The 15,765-nt window shown below is 52.5% G+C and overlaps 1 protein-coding gene and 1 pseudogene across 1 annotated transcript in view; both read right to left on the bottom strand.

Moving 5' to 3' along the window:
• Nucleotides 1–1,693: 1,693 nt before the first annotated feature.
• On the bottom strand, nt 1,694–5,738 carry LOC116459243 (PHD finger protein 10-like; annotated as a pseudogene).
• Nucleotides 5,739–5,890: 152 nt separating this feature from the next.
• LOC116459241 (low-density lipoprotein receptor-related protein 5-like protein) overlaps nt 5,891–15,765 on the bottom strand; it is a 54,625-nt gene continuing 44,750 nt past the window's right edge. Inside the window, exons 4-5 of the mRNA XM_032139568.2 lie at nt 9,182–9,398; nt 5,891–6,467 (exon numbers count right to left, since the gene is read on the bottom strand). Of these exons, the coding sequence (XP_031995459.1) occupies nt 6,364–6,467; nt 9,182–9,398 (321 nt within the window). The 3' untranslated portion in view covers nt 5,891–6,363. The remainder of the gene's footprint in view (nt 6,468–9,181; nt 9,399–15,765) is intronic.

Raw genomic sequence — 15,765 nt, 5'->3', positions numbered from 1 at the left:
TTGGTGCATTTATAATCCTTTAGCTAGACATAAAAGTTCTCCAAGTCCTCACCAGATTAGCTAGACACAGAGTGCTGATTGGTGCATATACAATCCTCCGGCTAGACATAAAAGTTCTCCAAGCCCCCACCAGATTCAGGAGTCCAGCTGGCTTCACCTAGTGGATCCTACACCAGGGCCACACGGGCAGAGCTGCCCACCAGTCCTGAGCACGTGCCTGCACCTCTCAGCCCTTGGGCAGTCGATGGGACCGGGTGCCGCAGAGCAGGGGGTGGCACCCACCGGGGAGGCTCGAACAGCAAGGGAGCCCACGGGGGTGGGGGGACACCTCGGGCATGGCGGGCTGCAGGTCCCGAGCCCTGCCCTGCGGGGAGGCGGCTAAGGCCTGGCAAGAATTCGAGTGCAGCGTGGGTGGGCTGGCAGTACTAGGGGACCCAATGCACCCTCCACAGCTGCTGGCATGGGTGCTAAGCCCCTCACTGCCACTCCAAGTACAGGACCTGCCAAGCCCGCGCCCACCCAGAACTCACACTGGCCCGTGAGCACAACAGCCCTGGCTCCCGCCCGCGCCTCTCCCTCCACACCTCCCCGCAAGCAGAGGGAGATAGCTTCAGCCTTGGCCAGCCCAGAGAGCAGCTCCCACGGTGCAGCAGTGGGCTGAAGGGCTCCTTAAGCATGACTAGAGTGGGCGCCAAGGCCAAGGAGGCGCCGAGAGTGAGCGAGGGCTGCCAGCACGCTGTCACCTCTCAATGTGACCGTTTTTTAAATTAAACTTTTTGAGATTTTTGTAGCTTCTCATGCAGTTGTGAGGAATAATACAGAGGGATCCCAGGTACTCGGGCCAGTTCCCTTAAGGGTAGCACCTTGCAGCTACAGTAACGGTTCACAGCCAGGATATTGACATTGATACAGCAAGAACAGAATGGTTCCCTCCCAAACATCCCTCATGTTGCCCTTTCACAGAAATACTCACTTCCCACTGTCCCAAACCCCTCCCTAGACCCTGGCAACTACTAACTTGGTCTCCACTTGTATAATTTTGTTATTTCAAGAATGTTCTGCACATGGAATCATACAGTATGTGACCTCTGGGACTGGCTTTCTCCCACTCAGCATAGTTTTCTGGGTGTTCCTCCAGGTGGCTCAATTGCAACGTAGTTTGTTCCTTTTTAATGCTGAGGACGAGTCTAAATATGTAACCTTCTGAGCCTGGCTTCCTGAGTTCAGTGTAACAATGTTGTAATTCATCCCAGTTGCCTTATGGATCAAGTTTGTTCCCGGCCGGGCGTGGTGGCTCATGCTTGTAATCCCAGCACTTTGGGAGGCCAAGGCAGGTGGATCACGAGGTCAGAAGATCAAGACCACAATGAAATCCCATCTCTACTAAAAATACAAAAAATTAGCCGGGCGTGGTGGCGGGCGCCTGTAGTCCCAGCTACTCGGAGAGGCTGAGGCAGGAGAATGGCATGAACCTGGGAGGCGGAGCTTGCAGTGAGCCGAGACTGCGCCACTGCACTCCAGCCTGGGCGACAGAGCGAGACTCTGTCTCAAAAAAAAAAAAAAAAAAAAAAGTTTGTTCCCCTATTATTGCTGAGCCTGATTCCATTTATGAAGGTATCACAATTTGTTTAGCCATTCACCAGCTGAATGACAATTGGGTTGTTTCTACGTGTGTGTGTGTGTGTGTGTGTGTGTGTGTGTGTGTGTGTGTGTGTGTGTGTGTTGGGTCAAACCAGATGTTTCTGCTTCTTGCCAGTGGTGAATAAAACCAGTATCAATATTTGCATTCAAATTTTTGTTTAATCATAAGTTTTCATTCCATTTGGATAAAAACCTAGGAGTAGGGTTTGCTTGATATGCATAAGTGTATGTTTATTAGAAATTGCCAAATGGTTTTCAGAGGGGAGGCTGCTGGTGGTGGGGACATAGGGGTAGGGGAGGGTTCAGTTAATGCAGCCTCTGCCAGCCCAGCTGGGAAATGGGCCTATGTCCCAGCACCGAGGTGCCCAAGCCCCGTGCCCAGACCTGAGACTGAGACAGGGTCTCAAGATCACAGTCAGTCAAGGATCAGAAGCAGCATCTTCTGCTCCAGAAGCTTCTGTTCATGCAGACCCTGCCCACTCCTCAGGGCTCCGCACGAACTGTTCAAAATGCTGGGTGCAGAGCTGTGGCCAACTGTGGGGCACAGCCAGACACTCAGAGCTCAGAGGGACCCAGGGTGGGCAGGATTGGCCAAAGCTGGAAGTGGGTCCCTGCAGGTCACACCCCACCTGCTTCCTCCAGACCCTGGACATTTCAGGGGGACTGGGCTAGTTACAGGGAGGGAAAGGGAAATGGGGACCCTTCCAATTGCTGACCTGGGACCCTAAGGTCTTGGGTAGTGACAAGGAACCTGGAAGCACAGCTGCCCCCAAGAGGCTTTCCTGGGTCCCTCCTCCATGGACAGGACTTCAGACTGGACAGTTACTCATCCATTTTTTCATCAGTTCGTCCATCCATGTATCTGTCCATGCACACACACCCCCATCCTTCCACAAGCCCCCTGAGGCCTCCTGGGGCCTGACCTATATAGACCCTCAGCTCCTGATGTCCCGGGCAAGGCAGGATCGGCCTAGCCCCGCCCCAGGTGAGACCTGAAGTGTGCCTGCTCATGCACCATGGGAGAAGGGGGCTGTGGCACTGGGTCCCCTGGGAGTACTTGTCTCTGCCCGGTCCAGAGCTCAGGCTGCAGATAAAGACCCTCTGTGAAGAAAACAAGGAGCAAGGGATACTGGGGATTCCATGTCAGCAAAGGTGGCCTGGGGGCAGTGGCAACCTCAGACAGGCCTGGGAACTTGAACCAGGGCTGGAGGGCAGAGGGAGGAAGGGCATGCTGGAAGATGGGTGTGAGCAAAGGCACAGGAGTGACCTTAGCACCTCTTCTCTCAACAGGGATATGGCAGGTGTACACGGGCCCCCACAGAAGCAACCTGAAGGATCATCTGAGACCCTAGAACCTGTCTGCCATGCCACCTGCTCCGCCACCCTGCTCATCACCCAGAAATTCCTTCCATTCTGCCGCATGGCTGGGCCCTGCACTGGGCCAGGGCTTCATGGGGGCAGGGGAAAAAGAAGGAAGGGGGTCTGGGCCCTGAATGGGACACAGGCAGTGGCCACCTGGTAAAGAAGACTGAATGAGCCGAGGATGCAGGGAGGCAGGTCCAGGGCAGGGCGCTGCAGGGTGCACAGGAGTTCTCTGGGGTGGATGGTAGACCAGGGCTGTGAACACGCATGCTGGGCTGGGGCAGCAGGCTGACATGTCCTAAGCCCCAGAGCCCTGCAGAGGGGCAGGAACAGGGCCCAGAGGGAGCAAGGCCGAGAATAAAGAACCTGAATGCCTCAGATCTGGCCAGATCTGCAACTCCTAAAGGCAGCTGCATCCTGTGTTGAAACGCTATTGAGTGGCCTTATTGTCCCTGTACCATTTATAAAATACGGACATGTGTTATCCGGCTGAGCCACTCAGGGATTCTGTGGGGCCCACAGCCAGGATCATGGTCCCATTTCACAGGTAGGATAACAGGCCCAGAGCAGTTAAATCCCAAAGAGTCACGCAGAGGCAGCTCAGGGGTGCCCTTTCAGCCCAGGGCGTCCCATCTGACAAATGGGAAAACTGAGATCAGGAGAGGAAGGGGCCTGCCCAAGCTCACATAGGAGCACACCTGTACGGAGCACACCTGTACGGAACACACTTGTATGGAACACACTTGTATGGAGGGCGCCTGTATGGAGCACTGCCCTCTGCCGGGCACCAGATGTGCTCAGGTGGGATGACCTCCCTTTACCATTCCCCAGCTCTGACCCCATTTCAGGGATACAGAAAAGAGGCCTCAGAGCAGAGTAAGGCCGAGTCAGGGCTACAGAGCCCGACGGCCACCCCTCCCCTGAACGGCTAGAAGGAAGGAGGGCAGCTGGCAAAGGCCTGCAGGAGCCCACAGCATGTTCTTCCAAGTGGAGCCTCTGCTGTGGGAGCCCCAACCCCAGGGTCAGACAGAAAAGGGGTCCTGCTCAAGCTCAGCCCTCAGCAGCCCTTGACCTTGGGAAATTTGATTCCCTTCAATGGGCCTCAGTTTCCTCATCTGTACAGGGGAGTGATAACAGAGTCTCTTCTTGTCTTTTGATTTCTGTCTTTCCTGGAAAGAGTCCTCCTAGCTGTCAGGAGGGCTTTCCCCTTCAGATACATTGCCAGAGGAGCTGTCCAAAGTACCTTTATTTTTCCGTTTTTCGTCACCTCGACCATCTTCACCATCATCCGAATCACCGTCACTGTCTACAGCAGGGAGCTCAGGATCCAGAGGGGACTCGTACAGGGCTGTGTTTCATGGCAGATACCACAGCTCATCTGGTGAGTACCTTTTATAATATTCCTCGAACTGTCGAACTGTTGGGGGATGAGACCCATTGGGTAAGAACTAACCATTGTTCGCTCTGTTGGTAAAACTTTGTAATTCCTTTGAGGCACCTGGATAACGTGTCTACAAGTCAAAATAAGCTCTTCTTTCTTCCATGCGGTCCCAGTTTAAGTTGCTGTTAAATTCAGCTGCTTTTTTGGCAGCTTTCTTAATATCCTCAGGCACTTTACTGGCTTCAACTTTCTGAGTATTCTGTTGTTGCATTTGGGAATACTCTTTATAATGGTCTGTAATTCGCTGACATTCATTTTCTTGTAGAATAACAGAATACTCAGCATGTTTGGCTGGATATTCTTTTATCATTAAATCAGTCACTTCATCACTGCGCAATGCTGTTAAACCTAGCGTGCACTGAGTTTCAGTAATGACATTTAGCTCTCTCAGGTAGGGTTTCTCCTTGTGAGACAAATCTTGTCACTCTAAATCTGGATATTTCTTTTTAAAGGAGGTCACACCCAAATAGTCACTGACTTGTTATTGAAGCATATAGTATTCTCCTATTTCATCAGGTGGCCATTTGTACTCTATCAAACTTTCTGCTGGGCAGTAACTAAAGCCAAGATCTTGACTTGAAGTTTCACAAGTACTACAACTACCTCCTGAGCCCATTCGCCTCCTTTTGGATGGCTGGGTCTCATCATTTGAATTATCTTCATTATCATCCTTCGGGGACTGTGCTCTGGGGGTGGCTGGGTCACTGTTGCAGGCACGGTGGCGGGGACACTGCAGCCCGAGGCCCTGCCACCATCGCCTCCACCTCCTCCTGGTGGCCGCCGGGAACCCCCCTACCCTGCCCCCTCCTCCCAGGGGCGGGACCTTCCCCCTACCCGGGCGTCAGGGCGCCCAAGACTGGAAGGGTGCTGGGTGCAGGCTGGAGGCTGCCACACTCCTCACTTCGGCCCCACCACCACCTCCTCAGCGCCGCCGCCCTCGACAGCTGCACCACTGGCTTCAGCGCCACGGTAACTCGCTTCAGCCCCATCACTCACCTCAGCCCCGTGGCCACCTCAGCCCCGGGGCTGCCTGGCTCCCCACGCCCGGCATTGTACTCGGCCGTGGCTCCCCAAGCCCGCAGCACACCCCTAAACCCTTCTTTATAAGGCAAAGTCTTTCTAGGCTGGGCACGGTGGCTCACGCCTGTAATCCCAGCACTTTGTGAGGCCGAGGCGGGCGGATCACCTGAGGTCAAGAGTTCAAGACCAGCCTGGCCAACATGGTGAAACCCCTGTCTCTACTAAAAATACAAAAAAACTAGCTGGGTGTGGTTGCATATGCCTGTAAACCCAGCTACTTAGGAGGCTGAGGCAGGAGAATCGCTTTAACCTGGGAGGCGGAGGTTGCAGTGAACCGAGATCACGCTACTGCACACTCCACCCTGGGCGACAGAACAAGACTCCGTCTCAAAAAAAAAAAAAAGGTCTTCCTGTATTTGTACTGGATGTTTATATTTGCATTATAAAAGAATGCTAAGCAAACGGGCACTGGAAAGAGAGCGGGTGGGGTGTCTGAAGTCAAGCTCAACGGACAACAAACATTTCGCATTCACATAAGCATTTCACAAAAGCCCTCGTGTGTGTCTACTGGATTTGCTCATTATAATCATCTATTTATTTTTTTTAAATAGGCTTGCTCATATTTAATTAGCTTGAATTGAGTTACAATAAATATTATAGTGCTTTAAGAAAAATGTCTGAAACCTTTGAGGCAGGTACAGAGGCAAGGTTTTCCCATATAGTCTGCACGTGTGCACGTTCGGGCCCACGCTACCTTCAGGCTGACGTCTGTCCAGTAGATTTGGTTGCTGGACACATCAAAGTCCAGGGCTGAGGCCTCCTTGACCCCGAGAGCAGGATGGCGGCTCTGCTGGTGAAGACCAAGAAGGCCTTGGGCATGATGCAGGTCTTCATGTCACTCAACAGTTCCAGGCCCCAGATGGGGCAGCCAAACTGGGTTGCGTGGGGCGTGAAGAAGCACAGGTGGCTGCACCCCCGTTCCTGTTCGCACGCGGGTTGGTTCCTGGAAGCGAACACACAGGCTCTGATCTAAACACCAAAAGCCCAGCAGGAAAAGGGGTGCAGCCAAGCCACACAATGAATGCCACCGTGAACCACACAGCTCAGGGGTGCCAAGCTCAGGACTCACCCCCAGGTCAGGTTCGACCTCAAGCCTGGGTTGGGCTGTGATTATCATTCCCATGGCCAGGCTCAACCCTCAAACACACATGTACCTTTTACCTCAAAGCCAGGATGTGCCAAAAGCTGCAGCGTGCACAGCTTTATTCCAGCCACACGTCAAACAGGGACAGTAGCTGGGCGTGGTGGGAGAACGCCTGGCAATGGCAACCAAGTTCTCCCCTGGTACGGCCAAGGGTCAGTATCAGTAACGGCAGTGTGGGCTCAGACTGGACCTTGTCAGGCCCCAGACACTGATCCCAGGGAATCACCTGTTCGAACTCACTCCATCCACCTTGAGGTTAGGAGGTATTCTCATCCTCATTTTTCATTCAAGGAAACTAAAGTGCAGAGAGGCTGCTGAAGGGAGCATGGTCAGGAAGTCAGGGAGCAGCTCAGCGAGAGTGCCAGCCTGATGGTCCAGCCTCCTGGCCTGTGCTCCGACCCAGGAAGAACACAGTAACGCCTCGGGGCAGGGACTGGGTAAGTCACCCCTTGGGGTCTCAGCTTCTGAGACTCCCACCTAGGCCCTTCTTCCGATTCACAGACATTCCCAGCAACCTTGAAAACTCACTTTCACCCAGCATGGCCAAAGCTGCCTCTTTTTCACACAGTACAGAGAGTGTTTGTTTATTTTTGGCCAGTCTGTTAATCTCACTCATCAACCAAAGTGCTGTTAAAACTGGCTTTAATTTGTGTTAAATATTTAAGCCAAAAAAAGAATCCTTTTGTTCATCTCCTTTAGTAAACCATGGGGTGAGAGGGGAGGGGAAAGAAGCCCAATTTCTCAGCTTTAAATCACAGCCCCATGGATGCACCCTTTTGTCTTATCTCTGGGGATTATTTTTGTTCTTTGAACAATCACTCACAGTGAATCAGTCTCACCTTCCATGATGGATAGTGAATGCTTTTTTTTTTTTTTTTTTGAGACAGGGTCTCAATCTGTCTGTCACCCAGGCTGGAGTGCACTGGCATGATCTCCGCTCACTGCAATCTCTGCCTCCAGGCTCAGGGATCCTGCCACCTCAGCCTCCTGAGTAGGTGGGACCACAGGCACATGCCACTATGTCCGGCTAATTTTTTGTAATTTTTATTTTTTTGGTAGAAATGAGGTCTCTCTATGTTGCCCAGGAGAGACACTCTCAAATTGCTGGGCTCAAGTGATCCTCCTGCCTCAGCCTTCCAAAGTGCTGGGATTTCAGGCATGAGCCACTGCTCCTGGCATTAATGCATTTTTTTTTTTTTTTTTTGAGACAGGGTCTCACTCTATTGCCCAGATGGAGGGCAATACCCAGATGGAGTGGCACAATACTGGCTCACTACCTCTGCCTCTTGGGTTCAAGTGATTCTCCTGCCTCAGCCTCCCAAATAGCTGGGATTACAGGTGTGTGACACCACATCCAGCTAATTTTTTTTTTTTGTACTTTTAGTAGACACGGGGTTTCACCATGTTGGCTAGGCTGGTCTCAAACTCCTGACCTCAAGTGATCTGCCTGCCTCGGCCTCCCAAAGTGGTGGGATTTCAGGTGTGAGCCTCTGCCCCTGGCATGAATGCGTTTTTAAAGGAGGCTGAGAAAACTAAATTCGTGGATTCCATCCCCTGCATGAGGACCACAGGGTGCGATGAAGGCCTTGACGGAAGCACTCACTGCTCCTGGGGTCGCCCGCACTGCCTCAGCTCCAGGCCTCTGCAGGGCTGTCCTTTCTGCCCCAACCTGCTCCCCCTCAATTTCCATCTCCCTTGTATTTTAAAGCCAGGGATCTAACATCACAGCTAACATCACATCCACCCGACGGGGAGCAAAGCCAACCTGGGCATCTCATCCAGGATTGCAGGCAATGCAGCAGCAAGCATCACGTCCTCTATCCTCTCATCCTTCATTAGCAAAGATTTACTGAGTGCTTCTGACACACAGGTGCAGCGCAGGACCCCAGGCCCCAGCCGGACACAGAGCCCCTGCCCGCAAGCCCCAGGCCCATCTCTGTCACACCTGGATGCTGCTCTCTCCAGTGTAACTCTATCACCTTTTCAGGAAGAGACAAATCATAGTGCCAAACAACGACCTCCTCGGGGAACGTTCTGTGGATCCTGACTTTCAGGTGAAAGGTGCGTGTGTGTTTGGCCACAGGGGCAACAAGCACCACAGCCCAGCCCAGGCAGACTCAGGAGTGAGTCTTGAGCTCGGCACCTGTGAGTTGTGTGGCTCTGCCTCCCACTCCCCAGTTTGAGTGAGGCAAAGAACTGCATTCGCAGACGGGGTCACTCTGGGCTTGAAGGCTCCCAGCTGGGGCCAGGCACATAGCAGGTGCTCAACAAATGTTAGCCACTTCCTAACAATTGTTACTGATATTCCTAGTCCATAGCCATTCCCTAATCAGCACCCTTGGTCCCTTCCCATCTATCCTTAGCCGAATATTGTCACCTTTCCCATCCTGCCCTTCCCCAAGGTGGGGCACCCCAGCTCAACACTTATGCCCAGGTTTGGACCCGTCACTTAGTTCTTCCTCATGCAAGTCTGCAGCTGAGCCATGGCTTGGGGCCCGCCCCGCTGGACTCACCGACGACCTTGTCCACGTTCACAGCTTTGAGCCCCATCGGGTCGGGCAGCTGGTCAATGATGACGTCCCGGTTGGCCTTGACCTTGTGCACTCGCTTGATGCTGTGGCACTGCCAGTCAGTCCAGTAGATGAAGTCCCCTAGCAGGGTGAACCCGAAAATGTGTAGGAGCTTATCCTCCAGGAGGGTCTGCCTCTTCGTCTCACCGACATCGATCGCCTGCAGGATGGCAGAGATACAGGTCTGGATGGGCCAGGGCCACGCCAACGAGAGCCAACCCTGACCCTGCCTCGGGCCTGAGCTGCCCCAAACAAGACGGGTTCAACACCCAGGAGCCTCAACTTCACCTGCACCTTGCCAGGTACCGTAAAACGCCAGGTATCGCGGCTCTCCAGGGGTACTGGATAAATGACGTTTTCTTTTCTTTTGAGATTTTGAGACAGAGTCTTGCTCTGTCGCCTAGGCTGGAGTGCAGTGGCGAGATCTCGGCTCACTGCAATCTCCACCCCCTGGGGTCAAGCGATTCTCCTGCCTCAGCCTCCCAAGTAGCTGGGATTACAGGTGCCTGCCACCACACCTGGCAAATTTTTGTATTTTTAGTAGAGATGAGGGTTTCACCATGTTGGCCAGGCTGGTCTCGAACTCCTAACCGCAAGTGATCCATCCTCCTCAGCTTCCCAAAATGCTGGAATTCCAGGCGTGAGCCACCGTGCCCAGCCATGAGGTTTTCACTATGATCCCATATCCCCAGCTGACAGAGCAGTGATGGGGCCAGCTGAGGATCCCTTTCCCACAGCATCCCCCACCTGTGCTGGTATGAACAGCACAATTTGGAACATAGCAGGTAAGCAGGTGTCCTCTCCCAAACCAGTGCAGCTGACAGGCAGCGGCTGCCTAGAGAACCAGGGCGTGCTCTGCAAGGAGTCCTGGGATCAATTAGCAATGCCTGCCCCAACGTGCAGCAGTGCGGGATAGGGATTGGGTGGGTCTCCAGATCACACCCACCACACAGAGTTTGTGTGGGCAGCTGCGGGACCTGGGGCAAGGTTCTCCCTCTTCTCTATGAACTCATTTCCCGCTGGGTCAGGGCCCGATGAACTCTGAGGGCACTTCTGGTTCTAAGTCTGAGCCTGCAGGTCTCAGGTGCTTTCCACCCTGTCTCCTCTTGAGATGTAACAGCTAAATATTTTTCTTGAGGAGTCAATGCTGATTAAAAGCAACCACCGCAAAAGCCACAGAGGAAAAAATACTATCAAGGTAAAAACGCCTGAACCAATGGAAGCATACAGACGTGTGGGATAGGACATGGTCCTGATGATCAATAAGCCCGCGGAATGTAAACAGGAAGGTTGGGTTAGGTGCAACATCCAAGTCCTCTACCTCTCAGGACCGGATGAAAGAGACACGAGGCCATTAAAGGCAAGCGTCCATGGGCCTGTGCAGCCAGATTACATTTCCAGCTTACCAGGAAAGCAACAAGTCCTCTGTTTTGCAGGTGGCAAAACTGTAAGGCTGATGGAATGCATGTTAAGAAGCAAAGACTTCGGTCATCTGTTGTTGGACGGCACAGGACAAAGCTGCTAGGGCCGGGTGCAGTGTAACCCCGCCGGTAATCCTAGCACTTTGGGGAGCCAAGGCAGGCGGATCATTTGAGGCCAAGAGTGCGAGATCAGCCTAGCCAACATGGTGAAACCCCAGCTCTACTAAAAATACAAAAAAAAAATGAGCTGGGCATGGCGGCGCACACCTGTAATCCCAGCTGCTCGGGAGGCTGAGGCAGGAGAATCGCATGGTAGTGTTAGGTTTGACTTACTGAGGAACTGTTAAACTGTTTTCAACAGCGGCTGCGCCGTTCTGCATCCCCACCGGCAGTGTGTGAAGGTTCTGAGACCTCGTCTCAAAAGAAAGCTGCCAGGAGAGCGGGAAGGGGACCGGCAGCTCTGGGACCCAAAGCCAGGCCCCCACCCCAGCTCTGCCCCAAGGGGCTCTGGGTCCTCGGCAAGTCCTTGCACCCCCATGGGCCTCAGTTTTTCCACCTGTAACTGAGGGGCTCAGACTAGCCCAGTGACTAACGTCACAGAGGAAACAACAAAACATAAAACAATGGCTTCGCCCCAACCTGGAGCAATTACGTCAGAATCAGATGGCCCAGGGCCCAGGTATGGGATCATGGTAACAGCCCCCCAACAGGCGGTCCTGTGAGCTGGCTGGCAGGGACACGATTAGAACAGCCCCTGCGACTGTGCCTGGAAGTCCAACCTCTCCACCCACTCCTAGCTGCTCTGGTGAGGAATGAACAGCAGGTGACGGAGTCCTGGTCCCAAAATCATCTAGGGTTCTTCGCGTTTTGCCTCCACAACAGGAAGACACGCAAAGGCCATGAATGCACACACCTGTGTGTGATACTCAGAAAATGCCTGAGGGGCTGGCCCCATCCCAGCAGCACAGAACCATGCCAAGGAGGGACCCAGCCCTGGCGTACAATGAGGAAGTGCAGGCTTCTCCAAGGACACACAGCATGAGAGGTAGGGCTCCCAGTAGCAGGGGAATCCTTGCCCCTTCTTCCACTCACAATAACAGGGCTGGGGGAGGGACATTCGCACCGTACACAAACACAACGAAGAAAAGAATCCGCATTTAGAAAAAGAAAGCACTCCAGGTTTCAATCTACCAAAAGGTCACTATTATCTCTTAAATCTTATTTTATTGTTGTAGAGCTGGAGTTTCAGGCTGGTCTTGAACTCCTGGGCTAAAGCAATCTGCCCATCTCGGCCTTCCAAAGTGCTGGGATTACGGGTGTGAGCTGCTCCACCTGGCCAGAGGTCACTTTTTTTTTTTTTGAGACGGAGTTTCGCTCTTGTTGCCCAGGCTGGAGTGCAATGGCGCAATCTCGGCTCTCACTGCAACCTCCGCCTCCCAGGTTCAAGCAATTCTCCTGTCTCAGCCTCCCGAGTAGCTGGCACTACAGGCGCATGCCACCAGGTCCGGCTAATTTTTGTATTTTTAGCAGAGACAGGGTTTCACTATATTGGTCAGGCTGCTCTCAAACTCCTGACCTCAGGTGATTCACCCGCCTCGGCCTCCCAAAATGCTGGGATTACAGGCGTGAGCCACTGCGCCTGGCTTACAGACAGATTATTAAAGTGGGAAATCAACACACAGTGCTTACGTCATTGTGACATGAAGGACCCAGCAAGTGCAGGGCCTGAGGGTAAGCTCCTGCGGCCCCCTTGTTCCTGCACAGCTCCACTTCCTCTTGATTGCATTTCTCTTCTTGCTTTGTCTGACTTTGCCAGACCTTCTGATTCTTCTAACTTCCCAAGGACAGTAATCTGGAATTCCTTCCTTTTACCTTAGATGCCCTCCCCATTCCCCAGAACCCCCCGTCCTACTCCAGTCTGGACGACCAAGATATAAAGTGACTGCAGGACCAAACCACAGACATCGTGTATCCAATGTGGACAAAATGCTCCTGCTTTGAGCTTTGGTGTTCTCATCTGAAAAATGTGGGAACACCCTGGGCTCCGCCCACAACACTAGGAGTGGCAAGGACTGGAGCTTGGTCGGCTATGGAGTCAGACTGCCCGGAGACCCCCTGCTCACTGCATGACACGGTACAAGTTGCTGTTCCCTAAACCTCATTTCTCATTCGCAAATGGGGACTGTGCTACGTATCTCAAAGCGCTGAGGTGTGGCAAGCCTGGGACAAGATGCTCAGTATCCTAGTTATCAGGGAAATGCAAGACAAAGCCACATGGGACACCCACTAGGCTGGCTGTGATAAATTTTTAATAATTTTTTATTTTTTGAGATGGAGTTTCACTCTTTGTTGCCCAGGCTGGAGTGCAGTGGCATGATCTCGGCTCACTGCAACCTCCGCCTCCCAGGTTCAAGTGATTCTCCTGTCTCAGCCTCACGAGTAGCTGGGATTACAAGTACCCGCCACCACACCCAGCTAATTTTTGTATTTTTAGTAGACACGGGGTTTCACCATGTTGGCCAGGCTGCTCTAGAACTCCTGACCTCAGGTGATCTGTTTGCCTCGGCCTCCCAAAGTGCTGGGATTACAGGCATGACCCACTGTGCCTAGCCCTTTTTTAATATAATTTTTAATTTATTTTTATTTTTATTTTGGATGGAGTTTTGCTCTTGTTGCCCAGGCTGGAGTGCAGTGGTGCAATCTCGGCTCACTGCAACCTCCACCTTCTGGGTTCAAGCGATTCTCCTGCCTCAGCCTCCTGAGTAGCTGGGATTACAAGCACACGTCACCACATTCAGCTAATTTTTGTATTTTTAGTAGAGACTAAAAATCATGTTGGCCAGGCTGGTCTTGAACTCCTGACCTCAGGTGATCTGCCCGCCTCGGCCTCCCAAAGTGCTGAGATTAAAGGCGTGAGCCACTGCGCCTGGCTGAATATTTTTTAAATGGAAGAGAAGCACTGGTGAGGAGGTGAAGTCAGAACCTTCACACACTGCCGGTGGGGACGCAGAACGGCACAGCCGCTGCTGAAAACAGTTTAACAGTTCCTCAGTAAGTCAAACCTAACACTACCATACGACCCAGCAATTCTATCCCTACATATATACCCAAAAAATTCAAAACAGGTGTTCAAACAAAAACTTGCATTCAAACGTTCACAGCAGCATTATTCATGGTGGACAAAAGGTGGAAACCACTGCCCACCAGTGGATAAATGGAAAAATAAAATGTGTTCTGGCACATTTTATTTTATTTGTCATCCAGACAAAAAAAGAACTTTTTTTTGATTTTTTGAGACAGGGTCTTGCTCTGTTGCCCAGGCTAGAGTGCAGTGGTGTGATCACAGCTCACTTGACCTCCTGGGCTTACGTGATCCTCCCATCTCAGCTAACTTTTAAAATTTTTTCGTAGATGAGGTCTCGCTATGCTGGCCGGGCTGGTCTCAAACTCCCGGCCTCAAGTGATCCTCCTGCCCTGGCTTCCCAGAGTGTTAGGATTACAGGCCTAACCTACTGCACTCCGTCAGGAATGAAGTTCTGGTAATGTGCAACAATGTGGGGATGAATCTTGAAAACGCGACGCTACGGAAAGAAGCCACACACGGGCCACTATTGCAGGATTCCAGTCACACAAAATGTCCAGAAGAAGTGAACCCCCCCGAGAAAGAAAGTAGATTAGTGGTTGACAGAGGCTGGGAGAGAGGGGAGAATGGGCATGAGTGCCGACGGGCATGGGGTTTCCTTCAGGGGAGAGGAAGGTGTTCTAGAAGTAGACAGTAGCAGAGATAGCTGCACCACATTGTCCTCATACTAAACGCCCCTCAACTGTTCACTTTTTTAAAAGTTTTTTTATTTATTTTTCGAGACAGAGTCTTGCTCTGTTGTCCAGACTGAGGTGCAGTGGCGAGATCTCGGCTCACTGCAACCTCCACCTCCCAGGTTCAAGTGATTCTCCTGCCTCAACCTCCCAAGTAGCTGGGATTACAGGAGCCCGCCTCCACGCCCGGCTAATTTTTGCATTTTTAGTAGAGAGGGGGGTTTCACCATGTTGGTCCAGGCTGGTCTTGGAACTCCTGACCTCAGGTGATCCACCCGCCTCAGCCTCCCAAAGTACTGGGATTACAGGCATGAGCCACCGTCCCTGGCCTGAATTGTGTACTTTAAAATGGATAAAATCATCAATTTTGTGCTATGTTTATTTTATCACAATAAAAAAAATCATTGGGCTTGGTATGGTGGCTCATGCCTGTCATCCCAGCACTTTGGGAGGCCGAGGCAGGCGGAACACTTAAGCCTCAGTTGTTTGAGATCAGCTTGGGCACCATGGCGAAACCCCATCTCTATAAAAAAATATACAAAAACTAGCTGGGTGTGGTGGTGTGTGTGTGTAGTCCCAGCTACTCAGAAGCTGAGGCAGAAGGATCACCTGAGCCCAGGGAGATGGAGGCTACAGTGAGCCATGATCGCGCCACTGCACTCCAGCCTGGGCAACCGAGCGAGACCCTGTCTCAAGAAAACCACTGCTGCGACAGTACAGGGAACAACGCCTGTCACAGGCCTGGCGTGCCACAGACACGCGAGTCCCTGACCTGCTCCCACGGGTGGGGGGATGCGTGAAGGCAAATCATCCTCAGCAGCCCAGAAACGTGGGCCTTGCCAAAAACAAAACATTTACAAGGAGCTCTAACAGGAAATGGCCACATCTGCAGCTTCTAGAGCTTTTGTGGGAGGGGCATCCACTCAGGCTTTCCCATCCCTGGGTTCCCCACCCTGAAGGTGCTGAGGCTCCTCCCGCTCAGAAGCAGGGTCTGAAATCCCGCAACACAGATGCACACTCGTGTTCTCCATCCCACCCTCCCCTGCAAGCTGCCTGGTTCGGGCCTCCCCTGGAGACCTGAGGAGAGCAAAGGTGACCCCGATGGTGAGGTCAACAGGGACTGATGCGGCTCAGGAAAATCCTTCAGAAGTTGCTGGAAACAAAGGGAGGCGTCTACCCCGAGGAGGGGCACCAGTGTCACCTCGATGGGTGACAATGTGCGATGGGGACACATGTAACTAACGTATCACTGGCACCAAGAGCACCTCAAAAAAATGCTCAATAGAGGCC

Source organism: Hylobates moloch, unplaced genomic scaffold (genome assembly GCF_009828535.3).
Source record: "Hylobates moloch isolate HMO894 unplaced genomic scaffold, HMol_V3 SCAFFOLD_19, whole genome shotgun sequence".
Taxonomy (NCBI): Eukaryota; Metazoa; Chordata; class Mammalia; order Primates; family Hylobatidae; genus Hylobates; species Hylobates moloch.
Note: the sequence above shows the minus strand (reverse complement) of the source record. Positions and strands in the feature narration are given on the sequence as shown.